Source organism: Thermobia domestica, chromosome 5 (assembly GCF_964235325.1).
Source record: "Thermobia domestica chromosome 5, izTheDome1.hap1.1, whole genome shotgun sequence".
Lineage (NCBI taxonomy): Eukaryota > Metazoa > Arthropoda > Insecta > Zygentoma > Lepismatidae > Thermobia > Thermobia domestica.
In genome coordinates this window covers 319,026,531-319,049,480 of record NC_137458.1, presented here as the reverse complement: position 1 = coordinate 319,049,480, position 22,950 = coordinate 319,026,531, and the positions used below count along the sequence as shown (strand labels likewise).

Here is a 22,950-nt window from a genome sequence, read left to right as displayed (position 1 = left end):
TGCTTTCCCCGTTGATTTAGTGGCTAGCTCGTGTGCCTTAGGTGCACGTGGTCTCGGGTTCAATTCTTGGTGGGAGAGCACAAAAGTTTAATTTCACAGTCATTCACTTTCATTAAGGTAACTTTAAATACGTGTTTTTCTATTCTGCACATAGTTCCCTTCATTTCATAATGTACCACATTATTTCGAAGCAAATATCTTAATATGTTTAGACTTTCTTAAAGTATTTTGCATTTTAATGGTTCTACCGATAGGATCACGCTGTAGATGTAACTCCGAGCAATGATGCAATTTTAATTTTAAGAAGTTCAAATCTACACAAACTTTTTTTGTAAAAGTCTTTTTTCCCCTAGCCAGCAATTTTGTGTGAAATACAAAAGTTTGTAATGTAGCATTTAAATTGTAAATAAAGGGTAAGTCGAGATAAACCGATCCCAAACCAAATGATGAGCGTACGAACTGCAAGGCAAAGACAACAGGCATACTTACTTGCGCTCCCTGGTCTCTACAGGTTTCTTTCAATGTTGATCGCCATGTTCCAGGCATAGATTGGCCCGATGGATTAGGTTCAACAGGCATAGATTGGCCCGATGGATTAGGTTCAGTTCGATCTGCTGTAACTGGTCCCAATAGATGGTGCCGATGGCGTTTTGCGTTCTGTTGTATTACGTGAATGGTTCATTGTGGCACACCTTGCCCCTTATGTTGTCTCTTGAATAAAAATCGCAACTGAATAGATCAGGGAACGGCATGGCAAGTAATGTCATCTCGGCATTATCTCAATTGGTACTGTTTAGGACGGCAAGTAATTTCAAGTGATTTACGGATTGGGTACGGGGTCACAAAAGTTACCTCGTTGGAATGTGTGTCCTGTAAACTTTCCAACAAAGTATACTTCATTTTCCTGTGACAATTAGGGGTATCGCTAGGACTGCCAAGCTTGAGGGTAGACCACAGTCCATCCAAAAGATATGCAGGGTGACTATCTGAAGTTTTCTCTCTTTTGCTATTGTACCTTCGCCCTTTATTTTTTATGTGATTATTTCCAATGTTTGGCGTACATGTGATGTTTTTTTTTTTTTCCTGCGTACAGCAAATAACAGTGGTGCCAGCGTCCCACAAAATTCAAATATATAGTTTTCTTTTATAAGAAAATATACCGAAAAAAGGCGAATTTAATATTCCCATGCACCTCTCGCAAGCCCAATGGCGTTTGGTGGGGGGAGTTGTCCCAAATGCTGAGGAGGGGAGAGGGAACTAAAATCGCCCACATTTGCCTTCCTGTCCCTCCACCACGGAACCCCGACAATGGGTGAAATTCATTTTATTGAAAAGCTTCATTTTCCTGAAGAGATTAACTCCTAAATCCTCTCACTAGATTAATTAGGAGCTGAGCTACTGTGGTTTAATGTGCTGGCTCAGGCCTGTAGCCTTTCGTGCTGAGAAAGTTGAAGGCCATAGATCTTTTGAGACATTGTTTTAACTGTTGTTGACATTACTTCGACTGTTTTTTTCTTCATAACTGCAAGTCGTGTTTGTCCTTCCCACGCCTTTTTCCACACTATTCAAGGTAGCTATATCGAATACACTAGCACTTTTCGGTTTTTCATCTCCCATGTCAGGTTCAATTAATTCTGGCCCACTCAGTGAAATCACTTACTGACAGTTCTTGTTTTTAATCTTTTTTTTTTTAAATTTTATTTTAAAGTTCTTAGATTCAATAATAGAGAAGATACTATCGAACACTACTTAATATGAAATGTAACTGTATTCTTGTATTGCAGGCACTGTTACTGCTTATTCAATTAACGAAAGGCAATGCAAATATTCAGAAAATCGTGGCCTTCGAAAATGCCTTCGATCGTTTGTTTGATGTCATCACTGAAGAGGGATACGCAGACGGTGGGATCGTTGTTGAAGATTGCTTGCTATTAATGTTGAATTTACTTCGGAATAACACATCAAACCAAAACTTTTTCAAGGAAGGTAAGTAAGCATACCTGTGTAGTTGTCTTATATTGAATAAGCCAAAGAAATTGAATAGAATAACTTTACAGCAGCCAAAGAGAATGTGTAAATGTGTACAAATTAGAAAGTTAAGAGATGATTAGCAACACTCTAAATTCTCGAAAATTTCAACCACAAAACTTCTAACATTGGACCATAAACAGACCAAAAATCTGACCTCTTCCGTGGTATTTAACGCAACTGATATTTTGAAACAGAAATTACATTGCTGATCAACCTTCTTACAGCGTTACACCTAACTCAGTAAAAATATAACAACCAGAAAGTAGTACACAATGAAATTTAATATACGAGATTATTTTCTTTCAACCTCTGTTAAGTAAGCAGAGGAGAACCAGATAGGATGACGAAACGAGAATAAGGCAAAGCGATACATTGGACGCCACTTATTGCCCACAGCAATAGACAGGCTCTACCATTCAGTCATTATGGAGTTACGTACGTGAAAATATATCGAGAGCAATCGAAGAGCCCTTAAAGTTTGAACTACGTGGTGTAATTCGATTTCTCCAGGTAGCTGCTGAGATCCCAAAAATTTTAAGATCAGTCAGTCTAAGATATTGATTTCAATCGAAGCGCCTCCAAATGTGAACTACGTGACGTAATTCAATTTCTTCAGGTGACTGTTGAGTTTCCTGACACTTCCAAGATCAGAAGTTCACACATTGAGTACAATCGAAGCTTCCTCCAAGTGTGATCTTCCTGACGTAATTCGATTTCTCCAGGTGGCTGCTGAGATGCCTAGAACTTCAAGATCAGGTAGTTCAGATATTGACTGTAATCAAAACCCTCCAGTTGTGAACTACGTGACCTAATTTAATTTCTACAGGTGACTTGAGTGCCCTGAAACTTCCTGATCAGAGAATTAAGAGGCCATAACCTACACCTTTCGCGAACCGCAGGATTTACACGTTCATCAAGGTCGTCTTCCGCCACAGATTTCCAACCTTGGCTACCTTCGATGTGTACGTCAGTAAACTCTACAACACATATGTACACAGCAATCTCTTATCAAGTTCTCGCCGTAATCCTTACTCAATCGACGATGCGTTGCGGCTGTATTATCCCCGTTTACCTGGAGCAGTTGAATTATGTCAGTTGACGGACACTTCGATTGCAGTCGATATGTTTCCACTCACGTTGTTCCGCAATGACTGAATGGTATAGTCAGTTTATTGGTGTGCGGGTTGGACGACGTCCAATGACCAGCTTTGACTTATCCTTGTTTCATGTTAGTTCTCCTCTGGTGGCTTAACTGGGGTTGAAAAAAATAATAAAAAAAAAGCCCTTAAATGATGAGATGTCGTTTGTTTTCTCTGTTATTGACTATTCATAACATTATATGTCTACTGTGTGAAAGCGTCTTCAGTGTATGAGATGTCTCAGTTATAAACGTTTATGCCAAGGACACATAAGAAAGGCTGGAAGATTGAAACATTTGCGTAGAATGAGATCAAAAGAATTTTCAGACTAGAAAAACAAAGTAATAGAGAGAACGTCTGATACGTGCAGGGCTGGCCGGCCCTATGCAATTTGCCACCCCCTTGCTCTAGAGAAGACAAATGAACAAAAATCGTTGGGAGGGAAACAGCACTCGCACTCTGAAAGGCCTAAACGCTACAAATACAATTTTGTTGTGTGTGTTTTTTTTTTTTTTTTCAATAATAATCTATTATGGTAGTGAAAGATAAACCAAACACACCTGATGAGGAAAAATGGTAATCCTTTTTATAGAATTCAATACGAACTTCAGTCTCAATATATCAGTTTGCAATTCCAGTGGAAGTAGCTCTTTTATCTTTATTTCTTGATTTTCCTTCTAAATTTGTTAAAAGAATTAAAGAAACTTGTTTGCGCCCTCAATGATAAGGAACTTGATTGTGACAAAGACAAGACTAATTTTCATGTCAAAACTGTCATAATAACAAAATGCAACAGGTCTTCGGTACAGTTCATGACAACAATCGAGGAATTCATGCTAGAATTTGTTTTACCATTTGCTTTAGCACTGTCCATGCGACCTTAAACTAATGCGACATAAACATGATTTCTGAATGTAGTATTCAAATAGAAGATCAGCTTAGTAAATTTAACTACTATCAGCATGAAGTCTGTTTCCAACCAGAAATATTTAGTTTAAGTAATATAGTTAGGACAGATTTTGCCGGCCCGTGCAAATGAAGTTTTTGCACATATGATAAAGCCGTCCTTGGATACGTGTTAAGCGTATTATGCGTGTGTATAATATATAACTCTTGTAATGAATCTGTCATGATACACAGACCGATACATACTTATATTCTGTGAGCGGTTACTCATCAATGTTCGTTTCTTTTCTTTAAGCTTTATAATATGCATCACTCTTAGGACTGTGCGTGCATGGGCGGAGTTATGGGGGAGCATTGCACCCCCCCCAACTTTTTGACAAAAATTAAAAATGCCCTCTATAAGATGCCCACCTACCAAGACCTCCGAGACCGACCAAAAGATCTGCCCCTCAGCAGACAATTCCTAGCTCCGCCTATGTGTATGTGTGTCACTGTTAAGAGAGTTTGTGCCATCATTAGAATGTAGTAAACAGCAGTATGTCAAAATATATTAATGTCAGGAAAGACTATGTTGAAAAATAAACTCGAAGTTTCAAGAAGTAAATTACTGTGCTGTTCATCATTCCATGCATTTTTCCGATGTTCGTTCTAGTTTTGTCTTTGACTATGTAACAAAAGTAAATGAATACATTATTTTAAAAAATAGTCATAAAAAGTTTCATGAATATACTTGAAGAGTTGAGTTGATTTTGAGTTTAACGTCCCGTTCAGCAGCGAGGCTATATGAGAACGTGGACCTACTGATTAACGTGAAATCCGAACCACATGAGCTCCCGCCGGGAATCGAACTTAGGTCTCCCACGCCAAAGGCGCGTACGCTAACCGCTTAGCCACGGAGGAGCTCAATATACTTGAAGAATGTATATTCGTGAATATACAGGGTATTACAAAAATTCGGCACAGTATTTTGGAAATATATCCTCACATCAAAATAAGAAAAAGAAAAAGTTCGTATAGACCTGTGGTCGGAAGTTCATAGTCTCGTAGTTATATGGTGCCAAAATCGTGAAAAGTGACCTTTAACACGTTAGCTGCCATGTGGGTCCGATCGGACCTAGCGGAGTGGTCTAAGAAAATGTCCTCGTAGGTCCGATCGGACCCACGATTTTTAATTTGTCGAGTTATGTGTTAGATTTTGCTGATTAACGCCGCTAGAGGCGCTGAATATCAATTAACAAGCATTTGCTGTTTCTGTAGGGCCGATCAGACCTACGTGTTGCTTTGTGAATGACTTACTCTAATTTATTTTAACAAGAAGCCAGTTTTGTGAAGTCCCCGTCAATTTATTGAATTTTCAGAAAAGTCTAGATCACTATATTGTTACTTCAAATGACATTAAGTTCTGCACATATTTCTTCGTTTTTCATTGCACAAAGAAAATACTTATTAGCACTAAAAGCAGCAGGAACTCATCAACTTCTTATACAAAGCTAGCTAGCTCCTTTATATAATAATGAACAAATGACTATCAAACAGAGCTGCCAGTTCAATTGTAATTTATCCCCTAGCTCATAAACAAAAAATACACAAGTAGGTCCGATCGAACCCCCAAGTTTCACGCGCACGGATTCAATACATCGCCTTAGGTTATGTTTCAGCATTATCATTATGTTTAAAAAATATGAACAAAACAAATATAATGTAAGTACGTACGTTTGGCACTCTAGCGGTAAACAACAAAATTCACCCCTGGCAGCTAACGTGTTAAAGGTTCATACTTCCACTACTGTAGGACCGATCATAGTCGGGTTAGGACATCACTGAGGAACTAGTACGTGAACTATCCAAATATTCATCTTTCAGAACTTCCGGTAATTGTTTTTTTTGTTTGTTTGTTTGTTTGGGAGTACTTGATCACTCTCCACCTACCTCTCAAAAAATTGGTGTGCAAGTACTGGAGCATTCTTAAACATGGATATTTGGATTGTTCACATACCAGTTCCTCAGTGATGTCTTGACCTAACTACGATAGATCTCAGTAGTGGAGCTATTAACTTCCATGTGAACTTTTTTTTTTTCTTTCTTATTTTGATGTGGGAAATCTGTTCCCAAAAAATTGACAGATTTTTGTAACACCCTGTATATATATTGGTTTTGTACAGTCAAATTTTATTGATACAAATATCCATCTTGTTCGTTATTCATTTTAAATACTTCTTTCCTTATTGTAGGTAGTTATATCCAGCGATTGTCGCCGATGTTTCATTTGCCAGCTGAAGGGAGTGAAAATGGTTGGTCAGCCCAGAAAGTGAGCAATTTACACTGCATGCTTCAGGTGAGTTGTATCATACATTTAATTCTTAAAGATAAATACAATGTGTATGCACAATCTTGAGAATAAAAGCAAGAAAACTTCTATATAAGACCATATTCTCAGGGATTTTTACAATTTTAATTTTGGCTTAAAATAAACATTATTCTTTGTTTTCTCGAAGGAAGATTCATGGTTATTCAATTTAATTTCACATGTGGATGAAAATACAGGTTTTTCTTCAAAGAAGGATGGTCTTCATAAAGATAGTTGCTTTAAATGAAATTAAGAGAAATCAAAATGCAACTGGGCCGCGGTTCGAAGATCAGCTTAGCGTGTTGATGAACTTAACATAGATGCTTTGTTAAAAATATGTAGGATTATTCAAATTAACCAAGAATTGGTTACTTACCAATATATCCTCCCATGGGAAAACAATATTCTTCAGATGTATCGGAACAACAAGCTAGTTTCGTCTTCAGTGGTAACGTAACAAGGATATCTTTAAGTTTTACGTCCCATGGTTATCCCGGCTAGGCTAAAGGACACGGTGATGATGAAAAATGAATGAAATGCCTGAATGAATAAAGTGAGAGGAAACGAGAGAACCCGAGAAAATCCACGCACAGGGTGTTTGTCCACCACAAAGTTCACTTAGCGCGAGCTTAGCGATCGAACTAAGGACTCCATGCCAGAGATGAATGACAAGGATAAAAATGGATGAAAAAAAGTCACAAGACGAGAGTATGTGGGAATGGTCACTTCACGTAAAACAAAATATACACAATGTAAAACACGTTAATATGATAGGTTCAGAAAAAAGAGCCAGGTATAAGAATTGTTCTTTATTCATAAATATAAACGGACTTTAAATCTGGATTCTGGAAACATCGATAAAATCTGGCTACCTACATTTAATGTGTAATTTGGATCTGGCAACAGTGACGTAGCATATGCAGTACACTTTTTCTAACTCAACTCTTTCTTTCTTTCGTCCACTGTGCTCTGCTCGTTGTTTTTAGTATCCATCTCTCACGGTATATTTATTTGGTGGTGTGTATTCCTTTTCCCATACCATATTTCCCTTATCCATTCTCTTATTCTCTTCTCTTGTTACCATACCACTGAAGACGGAACTAACTTGATCCGATACGTCTGGAGAATACCGTATTTACGCGAATCTAAGATGTCCTCAAATGTAAGATGGGTGGCGCGGTGGCTCAGAGGTAGAGCATTCACCTCCGGTGCTTGGAGTCCCTGGTTCGATCCCAGCTCGCGCCGTATGGATTTTGTGGTGAACAAACACCGTGCTCGTGGGTTTTCTCGGGGTTTTCCCGTTTCCTTCCACTTTCTTCATTCCACCATTTCATTCATTTCTCATCATCACCGTCTCCTTTAGCCTAACCGGCATAACCATGGGACGTAAAACTTAAAAAAAAATCATTTTTTTCATTTCAAATGTAACACGTACCCCCAATTTTTGAAGTAAAAATTGAAAAACAAATCCTCGAATGTAAGACTCATTCTTGGCGAAAATTAATAATAATAATAATAATAATAATAATAATAATAATAATAAAATAAAAAAAACCCTACACTACATTGATTTTAAAGAATGCAAAAATAAAAGCGATTAATAAACATGGGAAATGGTAATTACGGTACAACATTTGCTTGCGTCAGTTTTATAACAATTCATTATCAGTATAATATTATCATATACCAGTATATATATATACACAAAAATAATCATTATTGTTTACTAAACTTGTTTCTTTTGTTCTGTTTTGCACTCACACTCGCAAAAACAACACTGACACGTTAGTGCTCATCTATTTCCTCATCGGCATCACTATCTTTTCCAATTTTTCCACTTTTGATGACCAAATACACACAAAATACACATTCCTTACAAAATCGTAATTAACGCAAAATTTCATCTAGTCTAGCCTAAATTTTCGTAACTCAATCTAAGGCATTTTGATTTTGGAGGCATACTACTACTAGTACTCCTCCTCCTCCTCCTCATCATCATCATCATCTTCTTCTTCATCGTCATTATTATTATTATTATTATTATTATTATTTTATTATTATTATTATTATTATTATTATTATTATTATTATTATTATTATTATTATTATTATTATTATTATTATTATTTCTTCTAATCTCGTAAATACGCTATTCAGTTTTCCCGAGAGGATATATTGGTAAGTAACCATTTTTTTTTAAATAGATGCTTTGCTCTACAAACAGTAATGCGATGAATATAGCTTAAAACCAACGTGAAAAATTAAAAATATGTGGATAATGTAAAGAAGAATTGGTTAACTCATGACACGATAAGGCGGAGGTCCGGGATCGAACTCGTCGGGTCATTTTTTTCACCCTGAATTTCGTTCAATTTGTACCTGCAAATTATTTGTATGTAAAAATATTGATTGTTTTCCTTACTTTCCATAGATATACACATTAGACTTCTATTATTATTATTTGTTTTGTTTTTTCTAGGTCGTTCGGACCCTCGTTTCGCCAAGTAATCCCGCTCAAGTAACTAGTTCTTGCCAAAAGACAATGAAGAGCGTCGGCTTGTTGGAAAAGTTGTGTGCCATTCTGATGGCAAGTGGTGTTCCAGCAGACATCCTCACAGAAACCATAAATGCTGTTGCAGATGTCATACGAGGGAACCAAAGCAACCAGGAGTATTTTGCTGGCGTCATGGCACCATCTAATCCTCCGAGGTAAAACTGCACTGGAATTTATTAAGAGTGAACTCATTTACAGCTCAAAAATAATGTTCGATTCATTGAATATTACTTAAAGTGTAATTTAATTTCTAGGTTTTTTAATAGGATTTTAGAGTAATATACACAGTACAGACGTAAGTTATACCATACTTTGAGCGTATATAAGAATGAAATAAAATTGTGTCAACGAGTAATATATACATATATTCTAAAAGTACATAAAAAGTGCCACGGAATGAACATCCCCTTATTCAAAATGTGTATCCCATACGGCAACACAGCGCGAAGACGTTTAACTTAGTCAACAGCTGCACGAATTTTGTCGAATTGAATTTGGTTAACAAATATCTTGATGGATTTCTTTACCATCTCGATATTGCGGTGCCATGTGCGACATGCCATCGCGTCAAGTTTTTGCCATAGAGAATAATTGAGCAGATTGAGGTCCGGAATTCCACTAGGCCAATCAGCAGCTGGGGACATTACTTGCCAACCACTTGACAACGTATCTCCTGTAATTTATCCGTTAACAAATGCAATTTATCCGTTATGTGTGTATCTTTCGTACACACTAATATATAAATTTTAAAAATACGTGACATAGTCCGAGAAAGAATGTTCATCTCACGAGGTAAAATTCTTTCCGCGAATGGTTGCTTGGAATCTTTGTATGAAGAGCAGTCACAATTTGCTTTGAGCGTGCATATCTTAGACGGCCCGGTCTGACATGATCAACAGTTTTAGCTACTCATTTTAACCTTGCTATATATGAGTTAAGCATGACGTATTTCCACCTGTGCTTCGGCTTTATTTGTTTCCAGTAGGTTCCAAAGACACGAATTACATATGTAAATTACAATAGTCATGTTTTGCATAGACTTACAAATATAATAATGAAAGAGCATTACAATTCTTGTGTAAATTTCCAAAAGAAGGAGCTTTAAAGAGCAAATTCATCGAAGTTAAGGAAGATCAAGAAACATTTACGAGGGGTGACTGAAAAGTTTTGAGCCTAACATAGAAAATGAGAATCTAGAATAGAGTAATTATATGTATTAGAATAGTTCAACCTTTGATATTAATGCGAATCAAGCTCTTTGTTCTAAATAATTTCTTTTGTCGTTTACAGGCTCTTGAAGTGAATGAGATGGCAGAAGTTGGGAAAATGAAAAAATCGAGTACAGGTCAGTCATCAAGTATCTGCAATTAAAAGGAATGTCGGCGTCTGAGATCCACCAGGATATGATCAATACCGTAGGTGAATCTGTCCCTTCATATGCCATCATCAGAGGATGGGTGCATCAAGCGTGGTAGGCAGAGTGTTGAAGATAGCCGAAATCTGGGAGACCATCAAGTGCTATCACCACTGAAAACATTGGCCTGGTACTTGATATGATCATGGAAGATCGCCGGTTGTCAACTCGACAGATAGCGGACAGGCTGGACATATCATAGGAGCGAGGAGATCATAGTCTGAAGAATGAGCTTGGTTTATCAAAAGTTTCTGCTTGATGGGTCCCACGTCTTCTGACTCCCAGAAAAAAAAAAAAAAAAAAAAAAAAAAAAAAAAAAAAAAAAAAAAACCTACTAGGTACCTCCTATCCGTGGACAATTTGAAACTGTTAGAACGTGATATGGACGATTTTCTCTGTCGATTCATTACTATGGACGAGTGTTGGGTACACCATTACCAGTCAGAAACAAAAGAACAATCCAGACAATGACAATGGAAGCACCCCTCCTCTCTTACCCCAAAGAAGGCAAAGGTGATCCTCTCCGCTGGCAAAGTGATGGCTTCTGTTTTTTGGGAGTTCTAAGCTGTGATAAACATTGATTACGTGCAAAGGGATCATACCATCAATACTACAATGACCTTTTGAAAAAACTTCGAGTGCAAATTCAAGAAGGCCACAAATGATGTCCAAAGGCATTCTCTACCACCATGACAATGCTCCCGGCCACACATCAGCAGTTGCCATGGCTACCATTCACGAATGCTGCTGTGAACTCGTTCCTCATCCACCCTGTTCTTCAGATCTGGCCTCCTCAGACTTCCACCTATTCTCTAATCTAAAAAAGACTCTAGCAGAACAATGTTTTGCAAGCGTTAATGACGTCATGGCAGCCATGGAGGAGTTTCTGTGGTCACAACTTAAGCAATTTTTTTTTCTACTGTGATAAGAGCACTGCAGCACCGTTGGAGCAAGGGGATTATGTTGAAAAATAAAGGTATTACCAAATCTGTACTACTTATAGTTTCCTCAAGGCTCAAAACTTTTCAAGTCACCCCTCGTACATGAAAATAAACATGAAACTTAAATCGGCTTATGCTTTCCTTGTATAACAGACCTATTGTTTGGAACCGAAAATATGAGCTTTGGAACCTTGCAGTTAGATTGACAGCGGAAGTGACGGAATTACTTGACTTATCCATTGTTTGAAACAAAGCGTTCATTGATACGGATGGGTTTCAACGTCGTACCAATCTTCTCTTACTGGCGCTTCGAAATGATAATGAAACAGCAATTCGATCTTCATACACATTCCACTCCATCTTGCACACTCGCCAGGTAACGGATACTATATATCGGTTATAACTGGATTCGTGAAGTAGAGCGTGTCAGCTAGTACATAGTGTTGACAAGTTTCGTCAGTGAAAATTACCACAATATTACGCCTTTGTATTTCGCTGACAGAACTTATGATCGTCTTGTGTATACGAATAAAGTTAATGAATACATGAGGGTGAGGCTGACAAATAAGAACCTCTTCATACCTTTTTCATTTTTAAGGAATTTGTTTTACGAAAATTCCTTTATATATTTACCGCGTCTGTCGGCGTAGGAGATAAAATATCATGAGAAGTACTGGATGGATTAATCATTAATTTTGGTGAGGATATAGAGGGTGAACAGTTAGGAAGCGAATTCGTCGCTGGAGGAGATAACCAAACCGGAAGTGGCAGATATCAGTCATTTTTGGTTTTAACGTTGATCACTATAGAGAAAGACAGTAATAGAAAGCCAGGTTTTCTGCAATCGATTAAGGGTCCAGAGATTACGCTTCATCTCCATCCTTAGTTCTCTACTAAAACTGGAAGGGATAGAAATCCACTTTTATTTCCAGCTTCAGTGTTGATCTACATAGAGCAAAAGCGATGAGATAGTGAGAGGTGGTTTTCTAGAATCGATTTAGCATTCTAAGAGTAGGCTCTATCTTCTGTCGTAACCTCTGTTTAAACTAGAAGTGGCAGAAATAAACAGTTTCCAGATTTAACGTGGATGAGAGCAAAAACAGTAATAGATAGTGAGAAGTTGCTTTTTTACAATCAATTAAGCGTCCCAAGAATATATTCCATCTCCATTTTAATCTCTCTACTAAAACCAAGAATTGTAGAAATTCATTACTACTTCCGGTTTTAATACTACAAAGTCTATTCAATAAATAACCGGAAAAGTTGTATAAAAAATAATAAAACTTCGGCAAAGTTTGTGCTTCTTTATACTTTTTGGTGGTGTCCTAGAACGATTCACAGATAGGCTTGGCACGCGTACCTTTTGCACCAACATGGAGCAGTGGGCTGTCATTAGATTTCTGTTAGCTGAAGGATTGAAACCAATCGAAATTCACCGTCAGATGGCAGTGCAATATAGTGAAAGTTGTTTGAGTCGAACACAAGTGTACAAGTGGGCATATAAGTTCAAACGGGGTGTAAGAAGTGTTGAAAATTCGCCACGCACGCAGAACAACATTGCGAGAGTTGATGAGTTGATATGAGAAAATAGGTATATTACGGTGAGTGATTATGGTGAGTTGCAACAAAGATAAACATTAGTGTCGAATCAGCTCACTGTGTTGTTCATGATGTATTTATTGTTCAAGAAAGTGTGTTCGAAGTGGGTTCTGTTTTCCCACGTTAGTACAAGCCTGCAATGGTGCCGCCATCTTGTTTCACTGATTTCCAACATCCCGTTCGTGAGGCATGCGTACCAGGCCTATCTGATAATAGTTCTAGGACACCACCAAAAAAATAACAAAGAAGCACACACACTGTCAAAGTTTTGTATTTTTTTATACAACTTTTCCGGTTATTTATTGAATGGATCTTGTAATTGAGAAAATATTACGTCATACAAACCAAACTTCTTCACGTGGTGCTGCTGCTTTTTAATGGATGGCAATAGCTAAGAAAATTAATGGAAACTTCGGCTCATTTAAGTCACGGTAATGAGTTGAATTAATCAATTACACTTCTGAAAATCGGAGCACCAATCCCAAGAGTGAAACTGGCTGACCAGAGAACAAACTGAATAACGTAGTGGTTAGCTACCTGCACATTAACCCAAACACCTGGTATTGATTCTCGAACCAGTCACGAATTTATTTATTTATTTTTTCACTGAATTTTGATTGAATTCTCATTGTAAAGAGTTTGATTGATGAGGCATTATTTGTAGACTTGGAATCACCATACAAAGTATTTTTAATTATTTATGTGGCTAACGAGTGAGACGAATGCGTTTTATTTGTAGGCCTGCCGTTGTGGTCCTTCTAATGTCAATGGTAAATGAAAAGCAGCCATTTGCTCTACGTTGTGCGGTGCTGTATTGTTTCCAGTGCTACCTCTACAAGAATGAGCTGGGACAGGCACAGATTGTGCAAACCCTTCTACCCTCAGGCACGGAAGGTAAGTTTATTTTGAGTATTCATTTAAACAATATTGATGCCATAGATCATCCTTCCATGGTTCAACTCCTCTTTTTATGAGCACGAAATATTACTTGGTCAGTATATATCGAGTGTTTCTAAAACTCGCTTCCGTACTAAGCGGGTAGTGATAGAGGGAAAAAGAAGAGAACTAAATGTAATCTTTACTCTCCGGGGTCCTAGGGGGCCGTGGTGGCTCAGTGGTAGAGCGTTCACCTCTGGTGCTTGGGGTCTCGGGTTCGATCCCAGCCCTCGCTAAGTGCACTTTGTAGTGGACAAACACCGTGTGCGTGGGTTTCCTCGGGGTTCTCCCGTTTCCTCCCACTTTCTTCATTCCACCATTTCATTCATTACTCATTATCACCGTCTCCTTTAGCCTCACCGGCATAACCGTGGGACGTAAAACTCAAAGATTTCATTTCATTTTTCTCCGGGGTCCTGTTTTGGCAGTGGGGGCTGGTAAAGATATGATGATGTTCCAACAGTGCATAATACATGGTAAGGTGTGTATAACAGCATGCTCTTATTATTGCACGATGTGTCGTGGGGAGAACGTGTGTGACTGTTAACCAGCCAGCCATGTTCAGATCCCACTGCTAGTATTTTCTTTTTCAGTGCAAAGAGTTATTTCATACAGAATGTGAATTGAAACAATGAAACGAAGAGAGAATAATATACCAGTGTTCTTACTGTTCAGGGAAAATAGTGCAGGTTAGGGAAGCTCAGGGGGATAAAATTGGAAATCACTAAAAGTCAGGGAATTTTATAAAATATATTTTTCTAACATTAATTGTACACCAATTTCAGCTTAGCCAATCACTATAATATCTATTTGTTTTTTATTGCTGTTTTTTTTTCTCTTTCTTCTTGTGGGTAGATATTAATAATCTCAGTATCGAACGTTGCTTAGATGTTTATGGGAGGTAAGTGGAATGTGCGTATGAGCAATTGATTACTATAAAATAAATATTCTCATGTATATATATTCACCGTTATTTATTCCTTATTTATATGTCAACGTCATCCGACACCTGTCATGAAAGTCAGGGAATTTCCTGCCAAAGGTCAGGGAGAAATAAGGAAAATGGATTTCTCTAGATCAATAGGAAACATGTATACAGAAATTAAAATACACTTTTTATGTCCGATGTAAATGTCTGAACATGTTTAATTTGTGCTGAAAAGATGCCATATGATCTTCAGAAAAACAGACAAACGAGTTACAAGTGTATGGCATGTGAGTTCTTGCATGTTAAGCGGCTAGGACGCTCAGTCCAGTGCGCTTTCTCCCGGATCCAGGTGTTGGCATACTAGAACAAAGTGACAGTTTTTCTAGGTAATGATGTTTTCTTCTTTCTTTCATTATCTTCAGAAGAGCGTCTTAAGTTCTAAAAAAAACTCCAGACGCAAGTGTGGGGATTAAGCCGAAGGTTTAAAATCTAGAATTTTTACGATAACTTATACAAAGTTCTTTATTGTCGCATGGTCTTTAATAAATTTAGTATTATTGTCATGGACTATATTGAATCATTTATTAAACTTTTGTCCGTGACTGTACTTTTAGTTCATTACTCTTCAGTTGACTTGTAGGAGATAGTGAAAGGAAACTTTGTATATTTCAGAACTCATTTATGATTAACTTAAGAATTCTTTATCTGTAAAAACGACTTTATAATTCTGTCTTTGAATTTGTTTCCAAGTATCGAAGTCAACTACCTTACATGTTATCGTGTAAGTTCATGTATTGACAAACATGGTGAGAGAAGTATATTCCTGTGGATACACGTCCTTATTGGTTCTTCTTCTTCTTCTTCTTCTTCTTCTTCTTCTTCTTCTGCCTATTATTATTATTATTATTATTATTATTATTATTATTATTATTATTATTATTATTATTATTATTATTATTATTATTATTATTATTATTATTAAAGCTTGTGCTTTCTAAATAAGAATAAATGAATAACTTATACTGTAATAGAAATGAAATGAAATCTTTAAGTTTTACGTCCCACGGTTATGCCGGCTAGGCTAAAGGACACGCTGATGATGAGAAATGAAGGAAATTGTAGAATTAAAAAAGTGGGAGGACACGAGAGAGCCCCGAGAAAAACCACGCACACCGTGTTTTGTCTACCACAAAGTTTACTTGGCGGGATCTGGGATCGAACCTAGGACCCTATCCACCAGAGGTGATTATACTGTAATAGAGATTAATGTAACTATAAGAATACGAGAGACTATAAAATGTAAAAGAATAATGGTAAGAACTTGATAAAGAATAACTTGAAAACTATAAGTTCATAAATTGTGGATATTTATTTATTATTCCTTTTATTCTAGTGGTTATTTTTAGGGCGGTTTCTCAGTCTTAAATGTTAAGATGTGAAATTTACATTTAGTAATATATACTATATTTAGAGATATTTGTGTCTGCAAGAGAGGAAAACAATAAATAGTTAAGTTTAGGTTTTTATGTTATTATTATTATTATTATTATTATTATTATTATTATTATTATTATTATTATTATTATTATTATTATTATTATTATTGAATATTCTGCTTTTCTGCAAATCTTGGGTCTAATGAGTTTTTTTAAATTCGGGTCTGGAAATGTTTCTTCCACCTTTCTCGATCTTCAGTTTGCTCTTTTAACTCCCAATATTTTGTTCTATTCTTTTTCCTACTCCTCGCTTTCCTTCCACCCTTTTCCTTCTATGGCAGTATAAAGAATTCAATTTCTTCGCAAGATGTAACCAATCCAGTTGGCCTTCCTACCAAGGATGCTACCTAAAAGAGTCCTCTTCTCTCCTATCCATTTAAAACATCATCGTTTGTTGCTCTCTCCGTCCATTTTTTCTCCAACACAACATTTCGAAGCTCTCTAAATATTTATTTTCTAATTTCCTTAATATCCAAGTCTCTGAACCATATAGTCCAATGCTACAGTCCAGTTGACCAACTTCTTCAATAGTCCAATATTAAGCTTGCTACGGGTTCAATTCCTGATGGGGACAACCGGCGTCGGGATGTGGCGCCCCCATCGCTCAGTTCTTCGGAACTGCAATCAGCCACTGGTCCTCCAGGTTGGGGGTTGTGCCGGGCCGATCACCCGGCATTTAAAACATGCGATCGAGCATAGTTAAAAATATAAGCCTCGGATGTGGACTGCTCTTTTAGAAGACAACCTTGCAATGGACTGGTTTTGCTTTTGGATTTTCTTGGATGACGCTGGACCCGGGGCCGTGGGACGGAGGAGTGCAGCGCATGCGCACCCAGCAGGACCGGAAGGAGTGATGCCCTGAAAGGGAATGCTGGGAGTCTGCGGTGCGGGTATCTCCAATGAACCATTGGTTCCTCCCCTTACACGGTGGGTTCTCTCAAAAGTACCCATCAGTCGGCGGTGGAAGTGGCTCTGCCTCCTTGTCATTTTGACTTGGTGTCACAGCTTAGCTTGCTGACAAGGGTCATGCAGGTAGGACCTGCCAGCCTCGTTGGCCGCTTCGAACCATGACGGGGAAGCTGCGAGGATTTTGGGCTTTCTATAGTTATGGCTACGCATCAACCACCCACTCAGGACAGAGTGAGAGAGGAAAAGCTTGGTCTTGCACCAAGGTATTTAATTATTAAAGATAGATCAAGTGATACCGTTGGAGCATTAAGTAAATTGTCTGCGTTCATAGTTCATCGACAACTTCATCACATTGCCACAGGAACGTTTCCTCCTGGCAAATTACGGAATGGGACGCTTCTTGTTCAGACGACCACAGAAAAACAGTCATAATTACTTCTCGCTAGTACGCAGTTAGGACCTGTTCCTATATGGTTGAGCCTCATCGACAACTAAACACTAGCAAAGGAGTCATCACTTGCTTCGATTTGCGAGAGTTACCAGAGGAGGAAATATGTGCTGAACTTAAGGATAGCCATGTCACAGACGTCCATCGCATTACAACGAAGAAACATGGTACAATACAGTCCACGGATTCGTATGTCATTACTTTCGCTTTACCTGACCTTCCAACGCATTTGAACGTTGCTTACCATCGATTGAAGGTCCGCTCGTACATACCATTACCCTTACGGTGCTTTAACTGCCAACATTTTTGGCCACTCAGCCCCTTCTTGCCATGCCTCTGCCATCTGTGGCAATTGTAGTTCTGCAGCTCATGGTCCGGCCCCATGTGTGGCCCCATCGAAGTGCACTAATTGTAAAGGTGACCACCCAGCTTGGTCACGTGACTGTCCTACTTTTATGGCTGAGAAGAAGATCCGTGAATTGATGGTAATCGAGAAGATCTCCGCCGCTGAGGCTAAACGAAGACTACAGCCAAAAGTCAACTTCGGCACCAGTTTCTCTTCGCTTCTAAAGACCAGCAGATCCCAAGGTACCCAGACAGTCAATTCTGCTACCCAAACTGACGTTGAGGTTCCCAGTGCGCCAGTCTCTTCCAAGGCGTCCCGTACCACTACTTCTGTGAACCCAGGACTATCCCGCACGAAGCACCGATCATCATCTGCTTCGCAGCCTAAGCTTCCCTTGAACGATCGTTCGCCTCCACGAATTGTTAAGCCCATTCCTGCTTCTCAGCCTCCTGCCGCTCCGGCAGCTGGCTCTATCTCGTCTGCTCCTCCTCCCTCCATAACTCAGTTTTTGAAGCAGTCAAACAGCCAGCCTCCTCCCAAACCCCTCACTAAGAAGGAACGAAAAAAACAGCTCCAGGCTCAAGCTTCCAAAGCTGTCTCTCCCTCTTCCACTGCTTCTTCTACCAAGGCATCGAAGAAATCTTCACGCACCCAGTCTTCTAGCCCACCTGGGGCGAAGAAACAGAAGCATACGTCACGTAGTCCACCTAGTGATGACGAGTCTCTTATGGATGATATGGTGGAGGAGGAGCTCGATGATTTTACCCTTGTGGAAGGCCGTGAAAAAGGCAAGCGCAGTACCTCGCTTCTTGTTCTCGATGCTTGTTGAACATGTCCCTTCTTCAATGGAATTTAAATGGCTATTCCACTCACTACGAGGAATTTAAGCAGTTATTGACATTGTTTCATCCTACCATATTCTGTCTTCAGGAAACGCATTTTACCTCTACTAGCAACTCAGTTCTCTCTGGTTACACTGTATATCGTCATGATCAGCTTACTGCACGTCGTGCAACAGGTGGTGTAGCAATTGGGGTCTCTGATGCTTACCATTCTGCTCTCATCCATGTGACTAGTGCTTTCCAGCTTATAGCTGTTCGTGTCTTCTTAAGACAACCTGTTACTTTTTGTTGTATCTACCTTACGCGTCATGACGCCTTTACTGCTGTTGATCTTGAACAGATTGCTCGACAGCTTCCATCCCCATTTCTGTTTGTGGGTGACTTTAACTCGTACCATGCACTGTGGGGCTCTCTTCGTACTGAGCCACGAGGTCAAGAGATTTCCACTTTCCTGGACAACACTAACTCATTGCTCCTCAATGATGGCAGTCCCACACATTTTACTACTGCTACTGGTACCTACTCTCATTTGGACCTCTCCATTTGCAGTCCTCAACTTGGTGCCCATCTTACTTGGCGCGTGCATGATGATCTCTGTGGCAGTGACCACTTTCCTATTTTTGTGCATGGTCTTCCGCTCATCCATTCTGCTCCGTTCACTGCCTACAATCTCCGTCGAGCAGACTGGGATCATTTTTCCGCCACTTTTCATTTCACCTTAGACCCTCGTTTTCCTGTTGATGGTCATTGTGCGGCCTTTCAGCAGAGTATCCTTGCAGCTGCACACGACTCTATTCCTATCTATGCTGGTTCCCGGTGTAAACGCACCGTTCCTTGGTGGTCAGAGGAGATTCGTGACGCTATTCTGGCCCGACGTCGAGCACTACGTACTTTTCATCGTGCTCCTCAGCTGATAATTTGGCTCAATTTCGACTTCTTCGTGCTCGAGCCCGCTATCTGATTAAGCAAGCTAAGCGTCATAGCTGGCGCACTTATGTTTCTTCTCTTACTGCTGGCAGCTCCATGACAGCGATCTGGTCGCAAATTCGTCGTCTACAGGGACATGTTTCCTCCGTTGCGGTTCCATCCCTTCTTATCGATGGTGTAATGGTCACTGATCAGGACAGAATTGCTGCTGCATTAGGTCGTCATTTTGCGGATGTCTCCAGTTCTACTCACTACTCAGCTGGATTCCTCAGTTATAAACAACGCACCGAACGTACACCACTTCAGTTCCGCTCTGCAACTGCTGAAGCTTATAATTTGACTTTTACTACTGCTGAACTTGCTGATGTTTTGGATTCTACGAAGGACACGGCACCTGGTCCTGATGGCATCTGTTATGCTATGCTCCGGCACCTGCCTGACGATGGCAAGCAACATCATCTTGACCTGTACAACCGCATCTGGCTTGAAGACTCCTTCCCCGATGCCTGGCGTGAAGCATACATTATTCCTATTTTGAAGCCTGCTAAACCTGCCACGTCAAGTGGAAGCTACCGCCCGATCGCCTTGACTAGCTGTCTGTATAAACTTTTGGAGAAGATGATCAATACCCGCTTAGTCTGGTTTCTTGAACACCATGGCCTCATTTCCAATCTTCAGTGTGGCTTTCGGGGCTTCCGTTCCACTACTGATCATTTGGCGCATCTTGAAAGTGCTATCCAGGATGCATTTCGTCATCAAGAACATCTGATAGCCATCTTCTTTGACCTTGAAAAGGCCTATGACACCGCTTGGCGATATGGCATTTTGAGGCAACTCCATCTCTGGGGCTTACGTGGCCACTTGGCTCTCTTCATCCAGAATTTTCTCCAACAACGTTCTTTCAGAGTCAAGCTTGGAGCTACTCTTTCTGCTCCGTTTCCACAAGAGAATGGCGTTCCACAGGGTAGTGTATTGAGTGTCACATTGTTTGCTGTTGCAGTGAACAGTGTGATGTCGCAGCTCTCCCCTTCTGTTCATGGGCTGCTTTATGTGGATGACTTTACTATCTACTGTCGCTCACGTGATCTCCGTACAGTTACTCGCCAGTTGCAGTTAGCGCTCAACCGGCTTCACCGATGGTCTACCACTACTGGTTTCAGCTTTTCTCTCACCAAAACACACTACGTACATTTTTGTCGCCTTCGTCACTGTACCTATGATCCTGAGCTGTTCCTTGGCTGTTCTCGATTGTCCTATGTGGATCATGTTCGTTTTCTGGGCTTGGTGTTCGACCGACGACTTACCTGGGCTGTTCACCTTCGAGACCTGAAGTACCGCTGTCTCCGCTCCATGAACTTACTACGTTTGGTGTCCCACCTTTCGTGGGGTGCTGACCGTGTGGTGATGTTGCGTCTATATCGTAGCCTCATCCGCTCCCAATTGGATTATGGCTGTGTTGCATATGGTTCTGCTCGACCTTCCATCCTACGTCATCTGGATTCTGTTCATCATCTTGGCCTTCGTTTGGCGCTTGGAGCTTTCCGAACTAGCCCTATTCCTAGTCTCTATGTCGAGGCTCATGAACCATTTCTTTCCCACCGTCGGGACTGCCTGCTCCTGCGCTATTGCATTCATATCCGTGCCGTCCCTGACCATCCTTCGGCCTTTGCCCTTGAGGCTGGTGCTCGCTATGACAGATATCAAGCACGACCTACTGCTACCCGGCCTTTTGGCATTCGTGCTCTAGACCTTGGTGCTTCTCTTGGACTTGATGTCCCTGCCATCTATCCATTGGGCCTCCTGCCCATTCCTCCATGGACAGTTCTTCCACCAGTTGTCAGCTTTCATCTAACGCAATTTAAGAAGTCTGTTACCAGCAATCAACAATTTTGTCAGGAGTTCTTCTTTTCTGGATGCGTACCGTACCTACGCTGTCTTCTACACGGATGGTTCGAAGCATGAAGATTCTGTTGGTTGTGCCTTCGTCACGGATGATCATAGCGCTGGCTTGAAGCTCCATCCTACTTCCACTGTGTTCACTGCTGAATTGGTTGCTATCCTGGAGACTCTGCATTATATTCGTCGACGCCATCTCCGACATGTTCTCCTGTGCTCTGACTCCAGCAGCGCTTTACATAGACTCACGGATGTGTCAACTGTGCACCCTATAGTTCAGCAAATTCTACTCTCTTGCCATTCCTTACGACTTGCAGGTTGCGATGTCCAATTTTGTTGGGTGCCTGGCCATGTTGGTATTCCAGGGAACGAGTGTGCTGACCGTGTTGCCAGAGAAGCTGCCCTTACAGGACCTGAGTATCCGTCACCGCTTCCCAGCTCTGATATTCGCCCTGTAATCAACCGTCTTTTCCTTCAGCGCTGGCAGACAAACTGGGATGAGCAACTTCAGAATAAATTGCATGCTGTCAAGCCGCGACTTGGTGTTTGGGCCACGAGTTCTCGTCCTTCAAGACTGGAAGAACGACGATTGGCACGCTTACGTATCGGGCATAGCCATCTGACCCATGGCTACCTGTTACGTGGTCAGGACCCGCCTTCCTGCACCCAGTGTGGTGCATTCCTGACCATCCGCCACCTTCTTGTGGAATGTGTTCCTCTTGCTCCTGAGCGAGCCCGCCTTGGCTTACCAGCTGATCTGTCTACCTTGCTTGGAGACGATGTCCAGATGCTCCAGAAAGTTTTCACGTACTTGCAGCTTTTGCACGTCTTGCGTGATCTGTGAGTGCATTTCTCACATTTATTTTAATTAATTTATTTCTGCTTTTACCTACCGTTTGTGTTTTTTCATGGTGTTTTTATGCTTGTCATAGCATTTCCTTGCTTTTATCTTCTTTACTGCACTGTCATATTCATTACTAATTATGGGCTGCCCCACATGTGCGCACCTATTGCCGAGCTGCCCCGGCAGAGAAGATTAACATGCTGTTGTGTACTAACCCGTCCTTGTGTTTGTGTATCGAGTTTGCACATTTCTTGAATGCTATGACATTTTAATTCATAAATGACCGAACACCTTTTACGTACTCCAGACTTTGCTTTTACTTTATTATATCTGTGATACTATGCTTTTATGTTCTTGGGTACTTCATTTTTCTAGTCAGAGAAGGGTGCAAAAGACCTCGCTGTCGACGCGCCCATATAAACCCCTTTCAATCAATCAATCCATCCT

General features: G+C 40.1%; 1 protein-coding gene across 1 annotated transcript in view; it reads left to right on the top strand.

Moving 5' to 3' along the window:
• p115 (General vesicular transport factor p115) overlaps positions 1–22,950 on the top strand; it is a 91,632-nt gene that overhangs the window by 5,782 nt on the left and 62,900 nt on the right. Inside the window, exons 5-8 of the mRNA XM_081760502.1 lie at positions 1,785–1,986; positions 6,308–6,411; positions 8,903–9,132; positions 13,671–13,825. Coding sequence (XP_081616628.1) covers positions 1,785–1,986; positions 6,308–6,411; positions 8,903–9,132; positions 13,671–13,825 — 691 coding nt within the window. The remainder of the gene's footprint in view (positions 1–1,784; positions 1,987–6,307; positions 6,412–8,902; positions 9,133–13,670; positions 13,826–22,950) is intronic.